This window comes from Pleurodeles waltl, chromosome 6, assembly GCF_031143425.1.
Source record: "Pleurodeles waltl isolate 20211129_DDA chromosome 6, aPleWal1.hap1.20221129, whole genome shotgun sequence".
NCBI lineage: Eukaryota > Metazoa > Chordata > Amphibia > Caudata > Salamandridae > Pleurodeles > Pleurodeles waltl.
The window spans coordinates 1,561,787,803-1,561,809,409 of NC_090445.1; the positions used below are offsets into that span (position 1 = coordinate 1,561,787,803).

General features: G+C 44.2%; 1 protein-coding gene across 1 annotated transcript; it reads right to left on the reverse strand.

Moving 5' to 3' along the window:
- Nucleotides 1-3,448: 3,448 nt before the first annotated feature.
- On the reverse strand, nucleotides 3,449-20,731 carry KIAA2013 (KIAA2013 ortholog). Its single transcript, XM_069241257.1, has 4 exons — nucleotides 20,622-20,731; nucleotides 19,023-20,089; nucleotides 6,068-6,918; nucleotides 3,449-4,157 (listed from the first exon to the last, which is right to left on the reverse strand). The coding sequence occupies exons 2-4, from the start codon at nucleotides 19,969-19,971 to the stop codon at nucleotides 4,140-4,142; spliced, it is 1,818 nt and encodes a 605-aa protein (XP_069097358.1). The 5' UTR covers nucleotides 19,972-20,089; nucleotides 20,622-20,731; the 3' UTR covers nucleotides 3,449-4,139.
- Nucleotides 20,732-21,607: the final 876 nt, after the last annotated feature.

Consider the following 21,607-nt stretch of genomic DNA (forward strand, 5'->3'; position numbering starts at 1 on the left):
TGGGTGTCTTGCAGAGCTAAATACAATGGCGACTTGCTTTGTGCACCCCTTGAAGTACTGCCAGAGACTAAGGCCCTCATTATGATCTGGTCAGCGCTGGCGGTCAACAGAAGACCGCCAGCGCAACGGCCCCCCGCCGGCCGTATAATGTTTTCCCTGCTAGTGTTTCCACCTGCCGGCCCAGAAGGGAAAAGGGCCTTAACATGGACGGCAGCTCTAAATGGAGCCGCCGATGTTGGTGTGTGGCGGGTGCAGCAGCACCTGTCGCACAGATCACTGCCCATAAATCAGGCAGTGACCTACGGAACGGGACACTGCACGGGGGCCCCTGCACTGCCCATGCCAAGTGCATGGCAGTGCAAGGGTCCCCAGGGGGGCCCCGGAGCACCCCTTCTGCCAGCCTTTCACTGGCAAGGGAACCCACCAGGGAAAGGCTGGGGGAAACAGGGTACATTATCCGGAGGGCAGCGCTGCTTGCCACGCTGCCCTGTCGGATAATGTAATCCGCCATCGTCAGGCTGCCTTTCGGCGGCAGTCTGGCTGAGGACCGCCTGTGGTGGTCTTCCCTTGTTATTTATATGCCGGTGGCGGTAATTTCTGCCACCGCTAGCGTGGCAGTCTCGACCACCATGTACATAATGAGGGCCTAAATTTGGAGGCAGAGTTCCACCGTGACCCAACTGTAACATAAGAAAATAAGGATACGCCGGTTCAGATGCAGGAAAAACTTGGTTGCGCCCGTTTCTAAAAAAAGCCTGCAATTAAAGGAACCCAGTTGGCTACCTCAGTAGAGGTCCAGGTCACTTTGATTGGTTCATATTTTTGGGATGCAGGGGAAGGTAAAAATTCCGCCAACACCATGTCAGCAGACGTTAGGTTCACTGTCTCGGGTATCTGGCTCAACAGCCAAAGAATGTTACCCCTATTAAGCAGATCGAATGCACCCCTTGCTCTGCCATAACGGGATGCCGGTGCGTGCAGCTCAGAGATATCCAGAGGTAGAAGTGCAAGGGGAGGAGTGTTCAGCTCGAGACAACAAGAGCTGACCACTCATGGCATCATTAGTAAACCTGAGATTGTCCACAGCCTGCTGTGTGAGAGCACTTTTCAAGTCCTCAAAACCACTACTTAATATTCCTGGAAGAGTCAATAGCTTATCCAGAATAGAAGAACAGGAGCAGGTGTATATCGATGTCCAAGTGTCAGCTGATTTTTGGGCTCTGATTATCAAGTTGTTAAGATCTGCAATTTTCGGATGTTTAACCAATGTAAAAACTGCCAGTGTGTTTAATAATTGAATTTGAGTATCCATTTTTACGGACTGAGGGTTGACAGCTTCAACAATCAGCTGAAGGGCATTCTGTACGGCACTCAGGACTACCCCTGCATGTGGCTCTGTTGTAGTATCATGGTGTGTACCAATGCCAACGCAGTCCCTAGAGTCCATGCAAGATACTTCAGTTGAGTGAGGTGTGGGGGTAGTGTGGTTCTGCCCACCACTCTCAACCCCGTAAGGTGCTATCATTGCTTCCCATTCCAAGGAGGTGAGAGATGAAGGGTTCTGCTGTGCATTAATCTCAGGGATGCCCCGGGGTGATGGGCTGCCGGAAAGAAGCTCGTCTTCACAGGGCTGAGTTACAGGAACCTTCAATGACATATGGCCAGACATTAGGCCTGTTTGACTTAGACAGGAATAGTCCCCAGTGGGTCTGGTTTCTGATGAATAGCCTTGGCTCGGTTCAAATGTCAAAAGATAGACTGAATATGGGCTTGTCAGCTCAGTCAATTGAATCAACTGCGTAAGAGCCGGAAGTAGGGGTGAAATGTGAGTGGATTCGATTGCTACAACAAACTTATCAGCAGGAACGCCAACTCCACTCTCACATGGGTCTGCTGCCGCAGAGGCATTTGAATGAACTTCTGCCATAGTGGATGAAGCGGTTGAAAATGAGCAGTTACGTCCATAACGACTATTTGATCGCAGAGGAGAATGCTCTGTTGAGTATATAGAAAAGCAAGTCCTGACCTTCGCAGGGTTCTGCTGCTGTAGCACCTGAGGGACATACTCGTCATCCATGAACATACTGAAGTGCATGTTGTCAGCAGCTGAGGAGACTAATGCCCCTGGGCCTGGGACTGCGTGTGCGCTCAATGTGATGCCATTGGCCTTGAGGCTGTACACTGCATTTTGGACTAGACAGAAGGCGACTACTTGGTTAATAATGGCGCTTTCCAGTGGAGATGGTAAATCTACAACGCTTGAGTTTGCTGCATAAATGACCGATACTGGATCCTTAAGAAAAAAGAACTTGGCATCAATTTTAGACTGGCGCTTGGTGGCTGAAAGATCCTCTTCAACAAACCTTGTGATTGCTGGATAAGCCTTGACTTGTGTTTCCACACAAACCCTGGGTTGTAGGTTTCTTGTAAATGTTTTCAACCTTTGTCTACTTCCTTGATGATGGGTAGTAGATTGAGACTTGTTCATTTATTTGTTAATTTGCTGTTGGTTAACTACATTGGCGTGTTGAATATATGGAAATGGATTATCATTTACTATTTTGGTGAAGCTGCCGCAGGCCCTGAGGAGCCCAAGCACTGAGAACCCAGTAACGAAACAGCAAGTTCAGGCAATCCAGGATAGTCCAAGGCAAGACAGGGTGAGCCAAGGTGGCAGCAAGCGAGTCTCATCGGGGGTTTCACAAACCTCACCCAGGCCTAGCTTGGCCACTTCTGTGAAAACCCCCAGGCACGCACTTAGCAGTAGCAAACTAGGGGTGCCGCACTCGTTAGGCACACCTTAAAGGGCGAGACCTCACACCGCTGGCAAAGACTGGAGTGCCAAAACTCTGGCACTGCCTCGCTGTACCGTCTCACAGGCTGAAGGAGGCTGAAGGCTCCAAGCCCCAATCCCCCTGCTCCAAGCACCATTCCCCCTGCGCCGCACACTGTCACTGAATTTATGGAATGTGGCACTTTATACAGATTATAAACAGTGTAATGTAAATTAGTAAAATCTGTTATTATTGTTGTGACCAATGTTTGTCCTGCGCTATGTGTTTTATAGGTTTTTTGCCTGAAGTAAACAATAACATGTTGATGATCAAGACATACAAGCAATTGAACTTAAACACTTAACGGACGCATTGGGACTACAAAGATGCTACCGTACCACATCTGTCCTAGGTGCAACTTTGGACTGAGAGAGATTTACGATCAACAAACCATGTAATGTAACCGAAGTTGGTAGATGAAAACGGATTAATAATGATGAATATGAACAGCTTTCACAGGAACAGCTGAAGGACCTTTAGGCACAAGAGAAGACGGGTCTAGCTGTTTATTGAGATTAAGTTTTCTTATTTTCTCAGAGGGAGATCTACACATCAAGGATAGTGGGACATTATTTTACCACGGCTTTAAAGGTTGATACAAGACTGTACAAGAGTTCTGGGATTTAAGTAATTGTTTATTTAAAGTAAATCAGGTTTTCTGACAATCATCGGTTGCCAGAAAGTAAGCACATTTTCGAATAAGTGGAACATACCACACGAATCTCAATATAAAAATAAAAACCACAAAATGATCAGCTACTTCCTCATTAAACTCTTAATAAAGTAAACAGTGCATTTCACAAGCCCCAGTGCTGGAGACTGCCAGAGTTAAAGTTGTAATAAAATCTTCAACAGAACAGCAGAGAAAGACTGACCTGAATTCTATTATAATTATATTACCATTTACATTTGTACAACCATAAACTGAAAATTAAAACTGCAATCAAAATAAATTAACCCACAAGAAAAGGAGCTACAGCATTCTACAGTCTCTTAAAGTTGTATCCACTTGCTTAAACGTGATAGTACATTTTTCAAAGTCTGTGCCTTTCTAGACGTTTGTTTGGATAACAGCTGTTAAGCAAGCTAATGATAATCGAACCATTCCTTACAAAATGGTCCCCTTCCAAATTCTCTACTAGCTCCAAAAGACATTTTTAAGTCACTGATTCACCCAAGAAGGCACGAGATGGCAGGAATCCTGCAGCTGTGTTCAGAGCATTCTTGTTCTCCTCTCTGCGACAGGCACCTGCACACGGACCCTCCGCATGAGAAGGCTGAGAGCAGGGCTTGGATATCGTTGTGTCACACACTTTCATCTTCCTGTTCAATTAATAAAACAAGTCATTATTCAAAAGTCTGCATCTCATATAAGAACTGCAGAAGCACTATAAATATCTATGGCATTATCTACATACTCCATTCTCTGAGCCATCTGCTGCAGAGAACTATGGGTGCTCTGCGGGAACCTCTACCACAAGCCATGTGTTTAAATCTGGCTATTATATCATACAGCTTTAAAATCAAACCATATATTGTTCTGCTAAAAATAAAACACAGATGTATTATGTGTTCCCATTACTAAGGCTTAGAAGCACACTACAAGCATGGATCACCAATACTCCATCTCAAACACTGCCTCACCCAGACACTGTTGTCGGGTTACCTTGATCTGAGGTACCTAGAATACAAAAGGCGGTTGCTTAAAAGGTCTTGTGGTTTTTGTTGTTGGAAACAAAAAGAGACTGTGCAAATGGTGCCTGCTATTTGCCTACAAAAACTTACTGTGGATATGTCTGTATCACTGGTTTGGTTATGCCATTTCTAAGCATTAGGATAGAGCGATCATGTCCACAAATAATTTCTTTACTCAATGCCTAAGAAACAGATTACCAGCATATGAGTAAACACTTGTTAAGGTATCTCTGGAGTAGAACGGTTACTATTTTTGAAACCCAAAAGGCATTTAAGGTGTATTTGACATGTTTGAGAACATGTGTCGCACATACACATTTTGTAATGTTTAACAAGAACAGAAGTGCTGTGCGTGCATCTGACCTGATCAGCACTGGGGTAGAACGTTCAATGTTTAGCTGTATGGTCTTTTATCCAACCACAAAGCAAAGGGAGAAACAGCGCAAGGTACATTGTGAATTATAGAAATAATTTATTGGATTCATCCTAACTGTGGGAACTCGGAGGGGATCACATTTAAATTGTAGTGTCACTAGAAACCTCTTATTTATTTATGTGTAATTTGGGAGAATGTACTGAAAGATTGAGGCCAATTTACACCATGGAACAAGCGGTGCAGTAGAGACTGGTGAATTGCACTTACAGTCAAATAGACATGGTATATTCTAGTTAGTACTAGCTTACAAAAATGATATAGTTAAATCTCATATTTGGCACTATAAAAATCCTTGGTCCTGTGTGGGATGCAAATCCTACAAATATTAAGTTAAAATGCCACCACAATTGTTTCTGGACTAAATCACTGTTAATAACCCTTATTTTCAGGTCTCCTCTTGGTTCCTTCTCAAATGTTACTGATGCATTTGTTTCTATACTTTGGGTACATCGGGCTTATACACCACACTTTTCACCAAAGGAATCGGAAGTACACCCCTGCTTGACTGGAAAATAGTAAACATAGTTTCATACATCGGATCTTAAGTCGTTATGGTAGAAATACAAGAAACATGTTCATATCTTACAATCAATGCTAACAAATTTTGATGATCATATTTTGGTAGTAGTGCAGTTGTGTTTTCTCTCATTAAGGTTATCGACCTTGATAAGTTTGATAAAGCTTTTGATTACAGTAATAATTGATCAAAGCATTCACTGCACGGACACTGAAATTTTAAAAAAATCGAGATCAAAACAATAAATGTTAATCACATGATTAATCCAGGTGATATTCAATTAAACTGGGGCACTGAGAAACTGAGGCAGTCTCAACAGCATGGAGTTTTATTTAACTGCCATAAAGACCCTAGTATGCAAATACAATACTGTGTCAAACCAATCAAGTTGGTTTGTGGGAAGAAGAGAAAGAAACCCTTCACCAATCACCTCATGCACGCATATGATCATTTCCATAAAAGACCACATCACCTCCTAGATAGAGGGTCCCTTTAACCACGCAAAGCCACAAAGGGAAGCCCCTCCTGGCGATAGATGAAAACGCAAAAGAGCGGCAGTAGGTGACTGTGTAGCATTTCCTATACCTTACTCCTGAAGAGTGGCCTTGCTCCAGGGCCACAGTATTCATTGTAGATTAGTTTGAATAGGAAGAGGTGAAATAACGTGATGAGGGAGGCAACACTGAACCAGAAGATGAAGGGTAAGCCTGGGTCCTGCTTTGCCATGTGTTCTTCATGGGCCAGGATGGCTTTGAGGTGCAGCGTGTGTCTCAGGTCTTGGAGGTGTGTCAGGTCTGTGGAAATATACAGGAGAGGAGTGAGAGGCTGCGTTACCATCACAGGAAAGGTGTGTCCAGAGACCTGAGAGGTCAGCTCCACTGGCTCATTCATACAGCCGGCCTCACAAGCGTAGAGCCGTACAGGTTTATCCTGTAACTTCACAGAAACATGCAGAAAGGGCTTCTCTTCCTGGTCCATTAGAACTGCCAGATTGATGAGATCTTTATTGTAGCGGATACCACGTAAGGAGAAGCTGTTGTGGAGGTGCGGATCAGCCTGAAATTGGAGGTGATTTTCTGTAAACTGCAGCCCCCCAAAGCTTAGCACAATACCCTGAATGAGTCCATGTGCCCCTGCTGTTACAAGGACTTTACATCCACGCTTCTGTAGGGTTAGCTTCCATAAATCTAGTAGTTGTATGATCTGTGGGACACTGCTAATATTCTCAGGCCACAAGTTCTCTGCATTCATGGTGGCATGGCCGCTGAAGCAGTGGTCAGCATAGTTTAGGCTGGCCTCCATTTTGTCCCGCTCCTCGCTGCTTATGAGAGGATCCAAAAGAGGAGCAGGTGTGCTGGAAAGAATGTAGTACAGAGTGATGTTCACAGTCTCCCCAGATGGTGTGTGGGAGTCTGTGCTCTTCTTCATCTCTACACCTGGAACGAAAAAGAACAGTATATTAACTGAAAGTCGAGCCAGGATGTGCGACCAATCCACTGAGATAAGTATGTCAGTATGGAAACTGCAGGGTAAACATCGTTTTAAATGAGGCCCATTGTATAGCAATGCAGTTACACAATATCTACATGACACTGACAGAAAATAGGTGTCAAAGGGAGCAAAGTGTGATGCTATGCTGATCACAGAATCAACAAGTCGTTCCTCCTTAAATAGACAAATAAAGTTCAGTTTGAAAAAGGACACACTGGAAACCATATATATAGTGCAAGATAGTTACTTCATGAATTACTGCCAGTATTGTAGAAAGAGTGCTAAAAACATAAGATGATGCACTGTTCAGTTCTGGTGAAAAGCAACTCCCAAACAACATTGTGCGATACATTTATAGATAATCATTTAGACAAAATGCATTAGGCATTGATAAATAGTTGACAAAATTGTTGGAAAAAGAACCTAACAAAACATGGTAAAAGAGCCCAGTAGTAACTCAGTAAACCACTTATAGGATGTTGAAATTTTGACCTGTTTAGACCAACCAGCGAGTCATCACCCAGACAACAGAACAAATCCAAACATCTAGGCGTGTTACAAAGGCCAAAAAGCTCCTCATATTGCAAAGCAGAAGTGGGGTCAGTGTAAGATGAAGCTCGGTAATGAAGAGAACACTCACTGTTCAAGAGGAATACTGAACATAGTGAGTTTTTCTTTATAATGGCACAGTAGATGAAAAACAATGGTCTGGAATGCAGCGAAAAGCGGCTGCCAGTGACTGATTAATTTAAGCATTCCTTCTATCACCTAACTGCAACAGGTATGCCCAGATAAGGGTCCATAAGACAAAAACTATACCTCACTGACAAGACCTAAGTAGGTCGAAACCTGTTTGGCGTTTCTTGCATTCCCTTCTGAAAAGGACCTGGCCAGGCAGTCTGGGCGGGACTGTTCCTACTGGAGCAGGACCAAGGCTGGTTTGCATAAGGCAGATCTCTGTTTAGAAAGGCACAGTGAGTGAAAACAGAGGTCTGGAATGGGGCCCAAGCGATCAGCAGCAGTTGAAATTAATTCAAGCATTCCTTACATCACGTTTCTTTTTTATATCAATTTACTACATATTGACCTTATAGCTATAGTTAACTGCAAATGTAGATTCCCTGTCAAAATGTTTCCCCCCATATTTATTAATTTCAAGTCTTTTCACTTGTAGACTTCCGAATGAGAAGCATGGTCGCACTTTGAAATGACTTATTTTGCTTGGGAATGCATGTGTGCAGCATGATGTACTGCTCATAAACAAAGGGCACCACACTACAATGTCCACCTCAAAAAGGAATATTTGCTGTGTAAGATATACCTAATCACTTTGATGGCTACAGAACGGTGCCACTAGGCCAGAACCAGATACGGATTTTTCACATTATGCCTATCAATAGACAAGACTGACATATAAAATGGGTCTTGAATTTCTTCTTGGGTACAGAAAAATATATTTCTGCCCCTTTCCAGAGAATAGATCTGCAGTTTGTCCCAGGAAGAGCAAATATACCCGTGGTTGGGTAATTTGTTCCAATAAGAGCCAAGGACACAGATGTGTTGAGGTACACCTGAGTCTGAGTACAGATTTATTCAGTGCCAGCACTGCATGGGTGGGGCCAAGAAGAGCCGAGCAAGAAAAGGACAGAGTCTGTTAACTGGAGGAGTTGACCAGGAACTGCAGATGCCAACAGAGCACCGCTCCCGAAAGGAAGGCCAGTTGTAAAACATTAGACAAAACAAGTCCTGGCTTACATAAAATTGACCTACATAAACAGAAAAACGGAGGCCTGGAGTGCTGATTGCTCAGCAGTCCAGGATGACACAAAGACCAGAGTTTTAGTTGTACACTTCAAAAATGAAAATCACAGGCCAGATACCAACAAGGATGCCTGCCAGGAAAATGGAATGGTGCAGAGTAGATTAGTGTAGAGTGCAGTGGCATAGAATGTAGTTACATAGAGTGCAGTGGCAGAGAATGCAGTGGCGTGGAGTGGTGAAGAGTGGAATAGTGTAGAGTGCAGTAGTGTAGAGTGGCGAAGAGTGCAGTGATGCAGAGTAGACTGGTGTAGAATGCATTTCCATAGAGTGCAGTAGTGCAGAGTAAGGTGACATAAGGTTCAGTGGCCTAGAGTGCAGTGCTGCAGAGTACAGTGGCATAGAGTGCAGTGCTGCAGAGTGGCATAGAGTAGTGTGAAAGCAGAATACAGTGTTGTAGAGTGCAGTTGTGTAGAGTGCAGTGGCATAGAGGGCAGTGGCATAGAGGGCAGTGGCATAGAGGGCAGTGGTTTGGAGTAGAGCGGAGTAGAGAAGCATAGAGTGCAGTGGCATTGAGTAGACTGTTTTAGAGTAGAGTGAAGTAGCATAGAGTAGAGTGGTGCAGGGTAGAGTGCAGTGTTGTAGAGTGCAGTGACATAGGTAATGGCATACGGTGGTGTAGAGCGCATAGTGGTGCAGAGCAAATTTGAGTGGCTTACAGTGGGCTGGTGTAGAGTGCAGGGGCGCAGAGCTGAGAGTTACAGAGTAAAGTGCACTGGCGTAGAGTGTATTGAGATATAGTGCAGTGGTATATAGTGGAGTGGCATATAGTGGAATTGGGCAGAGTAACTTGGAGTGGCCTACTCTGGAGTGGTGCAGAGTGCAGTAGAGAAAAGTGTAGTGGCTTAGAGTGGCGCAGAGTGCACTGCATAGAGCAGAGTGGTGCAGAGTAGAGTGCAGTAGCATAGAATGCAGTGGCGCAGAGTGGTGTAAAGTGGAGTGTTGCGGAGTTACATTTGCACAGACATACAGTTTTACTAATAAAACTATACAGCACACAAATAATAATGTATAATCATTTGTGAAAATGATATCACCTAATGTATTGATTTGTTTTGATCATATTAAATTATTTGTTTCCAATACACTTCAGAATTAACAAAACATTTGTTTCATTTGTACATTTCGAATTCTGATATTTTGAAATACTTGCACAGTTCATTTAAATGTTGTTGAGTGGTTGAAAGAAACCTTTTCCTGTCCCCAGTATCCAGCAAGATTGTCACATAAATCCTCCCACTTTGAAGTCAGAGAAAGAAAAGTAAACCTCAAAGCTCACTCTTAAGTCAGAGCTTGACATCTGACGGCGTCTCTGAATGCACAGCAAATGTGACAAGATAAGAAAAAGATTTATAAGCCTGTTTACAGAAAAGAGTACTCATAGAAGACGAATACAACAGGAAATTGTGTGAAAAGGCTTTCCTCCTTGGAAGGGACAAACTCATCCTGGACAACTGAAAACAAATAAAGCCAGCAAACAGAAAGCCAGACAATGTGGTTTACAAACCACAGAGCCAATGGTAAGCAAAGGGTGGAATACCGTCCCAGAGAAGCTTTCTGAATGTCCCCAACATGTATTTAGCAAACTAGGTAGGTTTGGATCTAAAAAGGCATCCTTACCCCACTCACAATGGCAAGTAAGATTTATTGATGTTGAGTGGGTTTACATATTTATTTGAATCAAGTGCCAAAGAACCTAAACTGGCAGTAACAGTGTCCCTTTGGAGTTTTTGTAATCAAGTAAGACTGGAATCTTTATTAACCAGCAGTAGTGGTCTAGTTCTGACTTCTTTTGTGTGTTTATTTTCCATGTATTGAGATCAAATTGCCAATTGGATAGGACAGTCCTAAATTAACACTCATGATTTTCATCTGAGTATAATTGTAGTGATCTACACCTTTATTTAGGCAATACTCGTCTACCTAATAATATACTTTGTATTTTATTACACTAATGATTATCTCTCCCTAATTTGTCTCCGAGTGGTTGTAGAGCAGAAAAGCAGTCGGTACAATATTCATGGTCAACAGTTTGCTACAAAATGCCTAAACAATAAAATTATGTAATTGGGGCCTAAAACAAAATTCTGCAATGTTGGCAAAAGTCATAAACGTACACCCCACAACTGTTCCCACATGGTAATCCATGTAGGCTAAACCGGACCATGAAGATTCAAAAGATAAAAAGCATTTATTGTTTTCCATGCATTAGGCCACAAATCAAGTGCAATACCCACAGCATGATCAGGGATATTAGTCAATGTTTTTTAAGACCCTGGGTGCCTGGAGCCCTCCCTTAAAATGTAGAAAAGAAAAACAAACTCCCAGAAGGCTGCTGTCTAAAATCACAGACTGGCTGCAGGTGTCACACATCACATGGGCCACAGTGGCAGCCCTGCAGTCATTAGTTAGGATCATACCAAAAGACAGACAAAATGTATGCAGCATTTTAGCGTTAGCGCTAGCAGGCTGGCAAGCAACGGTAATAGATTGCCACATTCTATGATCACCTTTAAAAGGCCAGTAGGACTGGTAAAAGGTCAGCCACATGTTAGATTTGCCTCTGAAGGGCTGGTGTGGCTGGCTCCGATTCAGTCAATCCAGCCCAGCTGCTGAAAGATTTGGCATAGTCAGTCAAATGTTATAAACACAACTGAAAAGCAAGCGGCTCAGGAAAAAAAAAAAAAAAAGACATGTTAGTCCTGCATCTGAAAAAGCAATAGTGTTAGGGAAGAGGCAGACACACTGCCAAGCATCTGACAAACTCTTCATAAGCACTACAGCATCATACATGCAGCCTCGGCAAAGCCAATGGGTCTTTGCCTACAACAGCTATTGACTTTGGTAATGCTTTGAAGCCAAGCTGTACAGCAGAACAGCTGTTTTTTAAGCGCATTAGCGCTGGCCATGTCATAGCGCTTTCTTTTGTTTGTACTTTAGCCATGTGCTCCACCAGGCAACATGGAGGGATGTAGGAAGGGTGGGAAAAAAGTTAAGAAGAAAGCAGTTGGAGGGGATGGGCAGGTGAGAAGGGCAGCGGTCATGCTGACAGACAACAGAGGGTCAACGGGAGGGACTGAAGTAAGCAATTGGACAATGGAAGGTGGGCAAGAGGAAGAAGAGGTAGGCAAGTGTATAACGGGGTGGGCGAGCAGGGCTCGGGGCAAGCAGACATATAGCGGCGGGTCGATAAGACGGGCTGGGGGCAACATCAGGGACAATGAAGAGTAGGTGGGAAGGGTGGGGCAACCACACGAACAAGAGAGTGTGGGTGAGAATGCAGAGGGCACCATACCAACAACAGAGTGGGTTGGAGGGGCGGGGGAAACCAGACAGACAACAAATCGTGGGTGGGAGAGGCTGGGGGCAAGCAGACGTACAACAGAAAGTGAACTGGAGGGGCTGGGGCAAGCAGACGGTCAATGGAGAGTAGAGGGAGGGGCTGGAGCAAGCAGACACACAACAGAGTGAGGGCTGGAAGATCTAGGGTCAAACACATTGACAACAAAAGGTGGGCTGAAGGAGCTCTGGCCAACCACACAGACATCAGAGGGTCAGTGTGAGGGGCTTGGGGCAAGGAAATGGACAATGAAGAGTGGGCAGAAAGGGCTGGGAACAAGCAGACAGCCAACGGTGGGTGGTCAGAAAGGCCTGGGAATAAGCACATGGATAACAGAGAGTTGAACGGTGGAGCTGGGGAACCTCATGGACAACGAATGGGACTGAGGAAGAACACTGAGGGGGAGAAGTACACAAGGGACACAGCTGGGAATAAGCACATGGAGACACAAAAGGAAAAAGAAGTTCGCTCACAATCAAACGTATCGGCAACCATTCAATTATCCATGTAAGAGGATCGTGTCCAAGACGGTAACAAAACTGCCCCAAGGAGGGAGAAACATAAAGCATATGCCAATTATAATAACAAAGGATTTTTGAAAGGCAAGCCCATGAACGAGTGATAGTGATAGGCATGCGGTGGGCGTGGTTAAAAGCCCACAGATAGATTACAACAGGTCAAAGCGATTGCGCACTCGACCTGAAGAAAGTTGCAACCGAAAAAAAAGGAGCAGTGAAGGAATACAAGAAACGCATTCATCTTCCAGGGGAAAGACAAACACACAAAGAGGAAGAAAGCTTAAGGAAGCTACTAAATAAGATACAAGGAAACAAGAAGCAAGCCTGTAAGCCTCCTGTAAAGTAACAAAATATAAAAATATATCCCAAGTGAAAGAGTATTTAGTGTCTTAGGTGAGATCTAAAAATGAAGAGAACAATAAAAAAAATCTCTACTCTAGACATGCTAAGTCCAGATTGCATCATGGCCACTGAACTGGTGGAGGTGGGGCCACTATTAATGATCTTCTTTTAGCATCTGATTCCAAATATGGCACTGTCCTGACACTTTCAGCTCTCCACAACGTGTGCCACTGTGGATCACACAACTTTTAAGAGACCTTTTCTTAAAATCTGTGGCACTACTGATACTGGTTTCAGATAATTTAGGTCTTGCTTAGGTCTTCACTTCTGAGGGTCATGCTTGTAATCTTTTCCTATGATATTACACCTTGCAGTTGTCAGGTTCCTCGGACACCATCATATCACACTATGTTTTTAAACTTTATGTATGGCTTCTCTCTTTTTTCTTAGTTCTCATAGTTTTGACTTTCCACTTATGAAGATAAGACGCAAATTTTATTCTGCTTGAATGATCACTCTGTTAACACCCTTGTTCTCAGCAACTGATGCAAGATGTTAAAGGATCGATAGGCACTGGCTCAAATTGAGCCCGGATCAGATACTGGTCCTGATCACCAATAGCTGCACTTCACGTTAGAAAGCTATGATCTGGGGCTTGATGTACAAAAGCATTATGCGGTCACAATGTCTGCAATTCACAAACATCACAGGGCTTGCAACAGCAAAATACATTTTTTCTCTATTTACAAAAGCCTTTTTACGAGGCGGAAAAGCCATTCTGCCTTGAAAAAGCAGTGTGACCCTCCTAAATCACAAGTAACATGTGACGTTAAAAGAGAGGTCCTTCCTTTCTGCAATTCGGAGTGGAATGTATCAGTGGTTGGCCACCTCAATTGTGCTCGCAAACTATTGATCTGATGCCAACACGTCAAAACAGGTAGCATCTGACTCCCAAAGGGAAAGATATTCCCATAGGAGCCAGATGCCTTGCCAAAATATGATTTTTTTTTTTTAAAGCAACACCGGACTGTTAAAGGCTATAGGATTTTTTTTTTTTTTTTTTAATGTTCCTGCTTGGAAATTCAAATTCAGAGATGGAAGTCTGCTGTCCCTTGCAGGCCTTGATCCCTCCGTTCACAGCGAATCACAGGGGATCGCAAACTACAACCTGCTTAATACATATTTATTAGGCAGGTCGTTTAGCAAACCACTGCAAATATTCAATTTGCAGTGGAACCTATTATTACATAGGTTGCATCGCTAACACCATTCGCAAACCAGTTAGTGTGCAAATTGCACATTCCTGGCATCAGAATGGGAATAGTACATCAGGCCTTTGGTCTTTCAATTTGGCTCCAGCCCTCTGCCTTCCCAGAGCATTTGGGGCCGGATGTGTAAAACTTTCTTTTTGGTTGCAAGCTGTCCGATTCGCAGAATTTGGCCATTTGCAACCAAAAAAAGCATTTTGGAATGTACAAGGGCCCTATTTGCGATAAGCTAACCTATTACCGAATCATAAATACGGTTTGCGATTCAGTATTAGGAAGGGGCACATTTAGGATGGCCCTCCCTAATACCGAATCCCACTGGTATGTACTGAAATGCGGTTGTAAACCATTCACATTTTACTGCCTACTTCAAGAACGTGGTAACCCATTCCCAAATGGGAATGGGTCCCTAAGAGATGCCTTCTTCTTCGAGAATAGATGGGAAAATGCTGCTCTTAAAAAATGAAAAGAAAACTTTTCATTCTTCTATTTTTTATTTAACGTATTTCCATTTGCCTTTAGGGAAAACAGGCTGCATTTCAAAAAACAAAATTGCTTTATTGAAAGCCAATCACAGACATGGTGGTCTGCTGACTCCAGCAGGCAGACATCCCTGTTATTTTTGCCATTCCCAATGGGTCGCAAACGGAGACCTACCACATGAATATTAATGAGTTTGGTCTATTTGCGACCCACCTAGAATCGTAAAAAGTGTGAAACACACTTCTGTACATATGTTTTTGCGATTGACAAATAGCAAATTGCTAATATTTGCTATTTGGTCAGTGCAAAGGCTACCTTTTGCACATCTGGCCTCTAGACCCACAGTAATTACTGGTGTCAACCTTAAACTATCTATGCTAGTCTAGGCTGTAGTGTTAGCATGTATTGTCCAACTCCACTGGGTCAGGTGTATACTTTACTGTCAGTCTTTTAAACGTAGTCGGACAGTCTTCTCAGCTCTGATCAGTAAGAAGGTAAAATTACTGTAACACCATCTACCTAGGTCTCCTTTGGCTTCTTCTTTAGCTGTAAATAAGGCATAACCATGCAGCCTGACTTTCTGCACTGACTTCCCATTAAGACCACAGTGTCATTCAAGGTTCTCTGCCTTACTCACAAATAATTTTTTGTCAAAACTCCTCTTTCTTGGCAAACCGCCTAAGCAAACATACTCTTCCCCCATGGAATCATGCTACAACAGGAAACTGCTCTTTCTTAGTATTGGTACTAAACTGTGGCATATGTTGCTACTGGAGGTCAGCAACACCTCTTCCCATGTTCTTGTCCGCAGTAATCTGAATTCCGCCTATTTAACCCCTTTTAACACTAGCTTTGCTCGCTATCAGCAGGGCCGGCTTTTAGTATGGTCGAGCTGGGCCTAGAGAGCTGATCTTTAAGAGGGGCAAACAGAACTGTCTGCATTAGGGTCTTGCAAACAGCATTACCCCTCTCGCATTGCTCCAGTTATTCAGTGTACAGTACTTTCAATCATTTTCAACATGGTGTATGCGTTGCTTTAACACTCTCTGCCCCCCTTTGTTGCCCTCTCACCTGCTACCACACCAACCGCCTCCCATCTGACCCCCTCCACCCACCACCCCTGACAGACAATGTGGCATCAGCTTGATGGAGCTAATCTGTGGGTGATTCAGGCGAATTGGGTGCGGATGAGTGAAGGTGTTTGTGTTCAGAGGCCAGTCACAACTGTTTTAGCACATAAAAGGGACTCACTGCTGACTAATTGTATTCAGCTGTGAGGGCACCACATATCTATCCGCCCAGGGAGCTGTCTGAGCAAGGGCTGGCTCTGGCTATCAGTCTGCCACTAGCGCCAAAAAGACCTGTAGGTGGTAGTATGCTCTACAAATTGTCATTTAACATTAAAAAAAAACAGAACAAAAGTATTTGTAAAGTGCATGTTCACCCGGTGGAGGTATTGGTGCTACTGACTGATAACTGTAACCCAATTGAATGGTTCTCACCTTATGAGCTTTAGAAGACTGAATGTATCCAACTTTGTTCATACCGTGCACAATGGGGGTCAAAAACAGATCCTGCCATGGATGTCTTTGGGACAGTAAGTCATCAACCCCTGCCTTATTTAACGGAGAATTAAAAAAAGTCTGAAACTACAGATATATATCTTACTGCTACTTAAAAAAACAAGGTTGAGTGATGCCCTTGGGGGTCTAGTAACTATATTAAGTGACCTTTCCTATGTCTAGTGGTAATTGACTGTTTTTTCAAACCTTGTAATAGCTATCTTCATGCGATTTCCACGTTAAATAGTGCACAACACACAATTACTAGAACAGTGATTAAATTGTAATCTACATAAAAGAACTGACTGTATCTACCACACAAACGATTCATAGAATATTAGCAAAAAGGGACCTTTGCTGCTGGGATTGCACCTAAGTGTGGAATATAAATTCTTTGGTCCAGCATTCATCACCTATTTTACACCAACACAATATGAGATATTGATCTACCAGTTTTCAGTGAACCTCTGTTTGAAAGAACAATATAGACAGCTGTGGTTAAATAAAGAAAATGAACACCTGGCCAGTTTCTATTATACTGCTACTTGGTGAGGGTACTGGGATCCGGTGGGGAGACATCTCAGTGGCCCCTACTACTCACTTACTAATTCAGTATTTACAAATGGTGGGTCGGGGCACCATTTGATTAGCTGGCTGGCAGATGCCCTAAGAGTCCAAACCACCCTTGAGAACGAAAACATTACGTGCGGCATGGGAAACAGACACTGGCGATTCGATTGCGATAGCGCGATGGAGGTCTGCTCTTTCAGGCCACCTTAACGTGCCTCGCAATTCTCGATTTCGCTTAATCCAATACTACATAGTGCACAGAGCCTACCTTATGCCAGCCCGCGTGAACAGATACTTCGCTCGCGGAGATGCGGCCTGTCCCCAATGCTGCAAGATCGGAGCAGACTTGTTACACATGCTGTGGTCCTGTCCTAGCTTGGGCTCCTACTGGAGGGTGGTAACTGACACATTTGCCTGACTGTATATCACAACCAATACCCTTCACATGGGAGGCATGCATTCTAGGACTATGCCCCGGAAGCAAGCAGCTCAGAGTGGAGGTACGCTTTACGGACTTAGGACTCATTGTGGGCAAAGCGATTAGTGACCCGCAGGTGGAAATCACCAGATCCACCACTGGTACAGGCCTGGAGGCGCTCTCTCGAGGTATGGGCGGGGCATAGGGCACGGCGCTGGCGCAGGAAGAGGTCTTGGGGTTGCAACAGTTTCTGCTGTCCGCCAACTGGGAGGGATTGTTGCTGCCACTGCGACTGCGTAACATGGGAGTGTGCCCGGTAGAGGAGGGATTGGACTAGCACAGGCGAGTATCTGCTGACGGGAAAATGCACTGCAGGGGGGGGCTGAATGTGAAAGTTGGCGAGATACACTTTACACTGGGAAGCGGAGGGATAGCATTCACTTGACTTGACACCTGGCTCCCCCCCTCCATCAGAAAACCGACTCGTAGTGATGTGATCCCCACCCTGACAGGGAAATATTTACAAGCGAAAAACTTGTACAAGTGTCCATTACCGGCAAATGTTACTGTTGTTCTTCTTTTTTCTTTTATTTAAAGGTTAGTATATACAACGTTCATAATCTCCGCCTTCTTAACAAAATCGCCCCAGTTGAACGTTTGTGATGGAAACAACTTTACACCGGCGAACGCTGTCAAGCGACGCGCTGGCTGATGGACGCTAGATACACTACTGACTTCTCAAACTGTAACCACGCAACGGGCTGACAATGGTAAAACATACCAAATAAAAACAACACTGTAAGACAACCGCAGGTAACACAGTGAACAAGATGAATAGTTGAATAACTACGAGTATATGCTGTACAATATGCTGTAGCAATGTGTTACTTATATATCAACCAATACTTAACGGTGTAAACAATGCACACCATACTATGTCAAAATGAAACAAGTGTCAAAACATGAAGCAATGTAATGATAAAATACCAATAAACAGATTTATGAGAAAAAATAAATAAAGAAAATGAAGGGAAAGTCGAGCACACCCCGGTTAAATCCCTTATATCAGTCTGAATTTCGGGTTCTCATTCTCCTGGTACCCAGCTGCCACGAGTATCACTGTAATAATCATAAAATCATAAAATGGGCAAGAGCACACCTTCAAATGTAATCTAATAGCATCGAAACGGTATGTCTTTATTCTTGATTAGAAAAGCAACACGACAGCCCAAGCGTTACGTTCCTTTTCATTACAGAATTTCTTCAGGACAAGAGAACATTCATTTTCTTCATGGCAGAATCAACTACTAGTACTGTAATTCAACCTTCGTATCAGTTTATCAATGCGATCACATGATAATGAATCCGCATGTACAGCACATCAAACATGATGTCAGTCACATAGAAACAGCAGTGAAAAATGTGAAGAATATGAACGTTATGTTGCCCTGAAGGAGGTCTGTCATTAAAAGGAATAATGCACTTTGGCTGTCATTTTATTATTGCTATCGGATGAGGTGGCTCCTTGACTATTTCCTCGGGACATTTTTTATGTTACCTGCTTACCAAGTCACTTCTTCCTTGCCCCAGGCACTACACAAAAACAGTTTAAAGCTATGGCAAATAAGTGTTTATACAGGAGGCATTTATAATCCACATATGGTTTGAAGATTTCCAAACGTTAAAAAGGGATTCAGGAAAAGGTGGAAAGAGTAAAGTATCATTAATACCTGAGATGAACAGGTCTGACCATGTTTGCTCATGTTCGTGTAACAGATCTTCAACCCCCATCCGCATCACTTCAGCCATTTCCTTCTTTGCAGAGTCTTTAAGTTTATTTAGCACATCCTCCAACTTAGTAGACTCCATTGGTTGTGAGGTATAAACTACAGACAGCGCTGTTTCAACAAACTCTGACTTGGGGCTCACTTGAATTCTGTTCACCAACTTCTTAGTGGCAATTACCACAAGCACAACTTTTCCGCCTTCCACCTGAAATCGTCCTGTGGATAGCAGAAACTGCCTGTCCTCTGCCTTTTCCGTACTGGTGGAGAATTTGGCTCCTAATGGAGGTGTTTGAGGGCTGATTTCAAACGTGGTGACTCTATCACTTGGGTTGAAGATGCGAATTCTCTGCAAGTACAGGTGCGGCCGGCTGCGATGGGCACAAATGTCTTCACGGACAGTCACACATTCACGAGGAGAATGCGATGCTGCCCCCTGAATGCAGCGAATTTTCCTAACTAGACCATCTCGAAAAAGGATTGCTGTGGACTGGGCTTCAGAGACAAAGACAGACGGTTGAAGGAGGACCAGGGGAGGATATTCTGAAACACGAGCAGACAGGGATGAAGAGAACAGCCAGAGCCGATTTGATGCAACATCTATGAGAATATTTCCATTGCCCACAACCATGGGCTTCTGCCTTTTGCCGTCTTCTATTGGTTGAACCACAGCATCCCCTCTGTCTGACAGCACTTTCCATTGTTTAGACTCAGTCTGCAGACAAGTCCCAGTTACACCACGGGGTTGCCCAGGATGCCACAGGAAACGGACAATGGCGCCCGAGCTTAAATACCAGTAAAGGATCAGCAGGAAGCCCAGCAAGGCTAAGAGCCGCCGGGCCCAACTGCTGGACAGTAGCCCAGGAAAACTCTTCAGCCTCTGCTGCAGCCACATGCCTCCTCCGAGGACCTCCAAGAAGGAATGAATGTATTCACCTACTCCCACGTATTTTTCACTGCATCAGGGGCATTTCTCTCTTTGCCACGAAGTCCACATTTTCCTGGCAATTGTCCTGTAAAGAGAATATAAACGACCATCCCAGATCAGTACACCGCTCAGACCCAACACTCCCACTGAACTCCAACTACCCGTTCAGTACAACTCCCTCGTATTATTACCCCACAATCACATAATGTATATCAATTCCTTGCCCTCCGTACTCTCCTGCTTAACCCCCACCCTTCTAATCATCACTCTTCAAACCACAGCCTCTAAAAAGCGAGGTCTTATATTGCCACACTTCGACCTATTTTGTTCATTGTTTCTATTACTCTACCCACTTGCACTCCAAATTCTAACCTTACTGCTCGCTTCTCTCCCTCTTTATTATCCACATTATTACTCCTGGTTTTGCTTCCCCACCCTCGCATATCGCCTTCCCTGCCTCAGCTACAGCAGTGTGTCCTTTCCGCGACGTGTCGTTACTACCCTTTACCTCTATGTTCCGTCCTTGTTCCTAGCCACTCCGCCCCCATGTTACTATTTGCGCACCTAAAGCCCTTTACCTACCGGTCCCTAACCCTACCAACTTGTCCGCGACTTACATAGACCGTTCGCAAATTTAGCCTAATATCCGTTATTGATCTCTTGATGGACGAATGTGTGATAACTCCAGTACTTCCGGGTCGCATGACAGCTGAACAACAGACTGGGAGTCGTCAGAGAGTGGGCGGGACTTGTAATGTGTAAGAGGACCTACGATTGGAACATTGCCGGCCAGTCCTATCTCACCGCACAAAAGTCCGCAGGGATCATTTGCTGTGAAGTCTGCACGTGTCCCTACCTTGTATAAATATTTAACCGTGAAGTTTTGAGGCAATGGGTGGTGCGTTTCGAGGTGGCTATGTCTGACTGAAGTCGAAAAACGAGTCAGTCTCCTGCCGGCGGTAATTATCTTTTCTAAGCCGCTTGAGGTAGGCGGTAAGCCTGCAGCGAACACCCTGTTCTGGATTCGTCGGAGAAAAGGGAATTATCCCGCCTGGTGATAGTGAAACATGATCGAACCCAAGCAAAGCCATGCCTCTAAGGTAGTGTGGGTTGTTGTGCTACCTGTGTCCAGGTGGACGTGCTCTATCCAAGAGGAGATGATGTGCCGTAATGACCAGAGCTGCCGACCTGGGAGCTAGAAACCCAACTTCGAGTCACGGCGTTGGCTCAACATCCCGTTATTCTGGGCGAATCATTCAATCTTCGCGTGTCTGCCAAAAGTGAAGGTGTCCTTGTGTTAAGCAACTGGTGGTCACTTAAAGCGGTCCAATCCCTTCAGGTCGAGTTCACTCTATTTACAAACTGCAAAAAAAATGTTAAACACACTCAGCCACAGAAAACCGAGAGAGAGCATCTACATCCCAACCGAGAGAGCATCTACATCTCAACACATGCCTGGCCTTTAGTGCTATTGTTGCGCTCAGCTGGCAGCCACCTAAGTGCAGAAACAAACTCAACACCTTAGGGCACTTTGCTGTGCCCAGGTTCAGTAGTTGCTTCACTGCTTGGTTGTCTTACCAAAGCGCACTTGCTTGTTAGCTAG